Genomic DNA, 4,504 nt, shown 5'->3' on the forward strand with positions numbered 1-4,504 from the left:
TCATGGAGAACATATTAAATAATATTTTAGGTCATAGAACTAATTGTTGTTGAATGACAAACACATTGGTGAGAGTTCACAAATGCATCTGCTAAATATGTCCTTTACAAAATGAAACCAATCAAGGTGAACTCTAATTTTAATTTATTTTAACATTTATAATTTCATATTCAAATAAATATTGGGTCATTGTGTTTAACAATTTTATTGCATCTGGAAGGAATTTGTGATTTTGTGAGAGAACATTATGATTTTGAACATTTACTTCCACACTATGATATCACATCATGTGATGACTATGCAGTCCCAATGATAGTGAACTAAAAATAAGGCTCAGACACACCTGCATGTTTTTTTATCTAACAGATTTATGGTTTCATGTTCTCATCTTCTTTAAAATCCTGTTTGTATCTCATTAAACATTTGTTCTTCTTTTACCACTGCTCGTTGCCTATCAGCATATATTGGGAGTGCTGCTGTTTCTCGCAGTTTTCTACAAAATTAAACTCAAACAAGCAAGATTTTTTTTGTTTGCTTTATTCGGAATATTGCAGAGAAATACTTTGAAGAGCAGGCAACACTTTGTTTTAATTAAACAAATGCTATAAATGATGAATCATCTACTAGGGAGCTAATAATTCAGCCTTTTCTGTTTCAGCTCTTTTTTTAATATTGAAATAAAAAAGAAAGTAAAAAAACAACCAAAATGCTGCACTGTTACAGACTTTTCTAAATCCTGAGTGATAAACGATATGAAAAGCGATAAGCCAAGAAGAAGGAAACAGTCAGTCAGCTGCGTGTTTGCGGCTGCGTCTGATGAGCCTGAGCAGAGAGACTCCACAGCAGTACACCAGACTCTTCGTGATCAGCACCGTGTACACCAGGCAGAGCAGTTTTACTTGTTTTTGAGACACGGGATGTTCTGATGATGGACCTTCTGTTAAAGTTTGATTGGTGGAAAGTGTATCTGGTGGAAGTTCTTTTGGTGGACTTTGAGAAACTCCTGAAACAGAAAAGTCACATTTGAGTAGCTGCGTAGCTAATTTCATGCTGAAAAGGCAACAAACTTTCATTACCTTCCTCTATTTGACCCTCCACCGTCCCCCCCTCGTGTGTGACAGAACAGCCATATGTATGTGAGTTCTCGTCTTGCTGATGGATCAACAAGATGCTGGCAGTGTAATCGGACTCTATGATGTCCAGCTGTTCTGTGTCACCAGGGGGCGCCGCCAGCGGAGATCCGTCCTGCTTCTGGCTTTTCCAGGTGATCTTGACCACAGGAGGAACCATTTGTGAGGCCACACACAGCAGGGATCTCTTCTCCTCCAGATGATCACTGGATGCTGCTTGGTACACTGTCACCGAGGGCTTTGCTACCGGCGTAGCTGAAGTTTGACAGCAGACACAGAATTTCACTCAGTGTGACCTGAGAAGCTTCATAATCACCAAACTACCAATCAGTGCCTATCGGCCGTGTAATGGCTCATTTTAAACACTTAACAATATTCAGATGATTTATTGTTATAATGTACAATGTAATATTAAATATTAAAGGCAGAATTATATTTATCAAAGTTAAACTGATTTCATTAACACACAATATTTAATACAATTAACTCCTTTGTCCTTTACGTCTGTTATCACAATTTTAAATTATAACAATACAATGTAACACATCTATAGATGTAAAAATAAATCACATCCTTCACATATCATGGCAGCAGTATTGATAATGAAAGCACGCGTACTTTGTACATTATAGTTTCTGTATATATTTGAAGCATATAGTTTGTAATTATTCTAAAACTGTTGCAAATAAGATTTCATATATACGATGTGAATATTTCTATATCAGTTTTTATAATATGTCAGAATTTAATTGTATCTTTGTTTTCATAATGATTTTATATTTGGCATCTATAATCTCTTAAAATATACAAGGTTAGTATATACATATTACAGTAATTTCAGCTGAAAACATTTATGAAGAAATATTTGTACAGGGGATTTTTTAAATCTATATTGCGATTAACTAAATATTTTGTATGACATTTTAATGACATTAAAATGACATTTAAGAAATTTCCAGTATGCACAGAGAGAGAGACCGAGACATCATTAGATCAGAAACTTCAGAACTTTTTTCATTGTGTTCACATGAGACATAATTTTTTTCATGTAGTTAAACAATAGCAATTATTTGAATATGTGAAAAATAGCTTAAAGCCCTCAAAGGATACACAATCAATTCTATATAATGCACTACATGTAATGAAATACTGAATTACATAGCTTATTATATAATTTCAAAACTTTTCTTATTTTAAGTATGATGTCAAGTCCTAAATTTCCAAATTACATCTACTATAATATTTGAGATAATATTAAGTCAGTAGTCATTAAACTTTCCTTAAATGTGTCTTAAGATTCAAATATGAATAACATTTTATTTATAAGCTTATGACTTACTGTAAATATGTCCACGTTTAATTTTAATGATTTTCTTTCACAAATCCCAGTGAATCTGTTATCTTTTTGAGCTTACAAACAAATATAAAAATAAATAAAAGGATGTTGAAATTTCTTAGATAAGGATTAGTTGTAATCCTGCTCACATCAGACTTTTAGGACTTTTCACGCTGAAAAAACCCCCCAATAAATACCTCACATATACAGTGAGATTCACAGTTTTTTTTCGACCTTTACAGAAACACATTTAAAGTCGAACTTAACAGAAACTGGCTTTGAACAAATTGTCATTTTGAAAGTCGTAAGGAAAATGATTTCATTTGTTCTTACCTGTTACGTACAGTTTAGCTCCAGAGCCAAAGATCATGTCTCCTCACACAGTGACACAGACCAGTACAAAAACCTGTCTGATGTTGAATGTGGCAGCTGAGGTAAAGCAATGTCATTCACCGATCAGACGTAACATTATGACTCTGCCTGATTTTGTGTTGGTCCCTCTTTTGCTGCCAAAACAGTCGTGAGGCATGGATTCCACTCGACCCCTGAAGATGTGCTGTGGTATCTGGCACTGAGATGTTAGCAACAGATCCTTGAAGTCTTGTAAGTTGTGAGGAAGGACCTCCATGGATCACACTTGTTTGTCCCGTAGATCCCACAGATGCTCAGTTACTGGTCACTGTTTCTTCCTTTGACGACTTTTGATACAAACTGACCACCCGCAGGAACACCCCACAATCGGGCTTTTCCATTTTTGCAGCGAGTCATCTAGCCATCACTATTTTGTCAAACTCACTCAAATCCTTACACTCACCCATTTTTTCTGCTTCTAACACACCAACTTGAGGAGAAAATGTTTACTTGCTCCTTAATACATCCTACCGACTAACAGGTGCCGTGATGAAGAGATAATCTTGTCACCTGTCAGGGGTCATGTTGTTATTTCTGTTTAGTGTAATTCAGCTCCATGATTTGGTTCAGTCGAGATGAATTAATGTTGTAAAAACTGCATGAATCTGAATATTCTGCATAACTTCTGCCTCCAGATGATGAGCTACCTGAGCTGACCTTTGTTTCACAAGTTTATTCTTGTCCAAACAGCAGGTTGGCAGTTTTCCTCCAGAATTAACCTTCTCAACAATGTTTTGATGGAGTAGCACTGTAACAGGATTCATTTGCTGTGGTGGGCGTGTAGTCTGTGGCTCAGCTGCACAGTAGGGGTGTTGCAGTGGGTTCAGGGGCAGTGTCAGGAGAGCCTGGTGGACACAGCTGACATCGATTGTCTGGAATCAATGAACGGTCTGCAAAGATAAAACTGTGCAAATAAGTCACTTTAACTGCACCAGCCGACCCATCTGAGCATGTTTTGGGACCTAGAAACAGCCAACAAGTGTTACAATATTAGTATGCACTTTGGTCGTCCTCTGGTTTCTAAGAACAAATATCTGTCCAGCTAAATGGTTTCTTCTGTTTGTTCAAAATTATAAACATCGGCAGAGACAAAAAAAAAAAAAAATCTCCTCAGACAAAATACAAACTTGCTGCATGTTTTGTAGTTTAACTGCCTGCAAATCTCAGCATGATTATTATGAGGAGTCCTCATGGAAATGTAGAGAACCAGCACATGACAGCAATGACTGTAAAGGAAAAGAAACCAACCTGTATGCTCTGTGCAGATGTGCAAGGTTACAGAAATAAGAGTTGGACAATCAAAGCGACCAAAAAGACACCAAAGCACAGCTTGCACTCGCGGATGTGATGTAACTTTTAGCTTGGCTGACATTTGTGAGGATGACAGTCATAACTATAATGTTACTAAAGGGTGTGATTGACCAGTTGGCTATACTTTGAGAATCTTGGATTCAAACTGTTGTTTTTCATTCATTTCTTTTTTTTTTTCAAAGCCATATGCTTTCTGGTTTCTGGAGCTGTGATCACTGTGTTGTGGTGTTTTGGTTTTCCCTCAGTTGCTGTTCTCATAGAGGAATATTGCTTCTCCAAAAAATATAGACACTTCTGTTTGATGTTTGTCAGAAGA

The 4,504-nt window shown here is 36.4% G+C and overlaps 1 protein-coding gene across 1 annotated transcript; it reads right to left on the reverse strand.

The window, feature by feature from the left end:
- Nucleotides 1-258: 258 nt before the first annotated feature.
- Nucleotides 259-4,216, reverse strand: LOC113015548 (immunoglobulin lambda-like polypeptide 1). The gene is made up of 3 exons (XM_026157557.2): nucleotides 2,800-4,216; nucleotides 1,077-1,385; nucleotides 259-1,003 (listed from the first exon to the last, which is right to left on the reverse strand). Exons 1-3 carry the CDS (start codon nucleotides 2,834-2,836, stop codon nucleotides 786-788), a joined length of 564 nt encoding a protein of 187 aa, XP_026013342.1. The 5' UTR covers nucleotides 2,837-4,216; the 3' UTR covers nucleotides 259-785.
- Between the last annotated feature and the right edge of the window lie 288 nt (nucleotides 4,217-4,504).

The sequence above is a fragment of the Astatotilapia calliptera genome, chromosome 23, assembly GCF_964374335.1.
Source record: "Astatotilapia calliptera chromosome 23, fAstCal68.1, whole genome shotgun sequence".
In the NCBI taxonomy this organism is placed as follows: Eukaryota; Metazoa; Chordata; class Actinopteri; order Cichliformes; family Cichlidae; genus Astatotilapia; species Astatotilapia calliptera.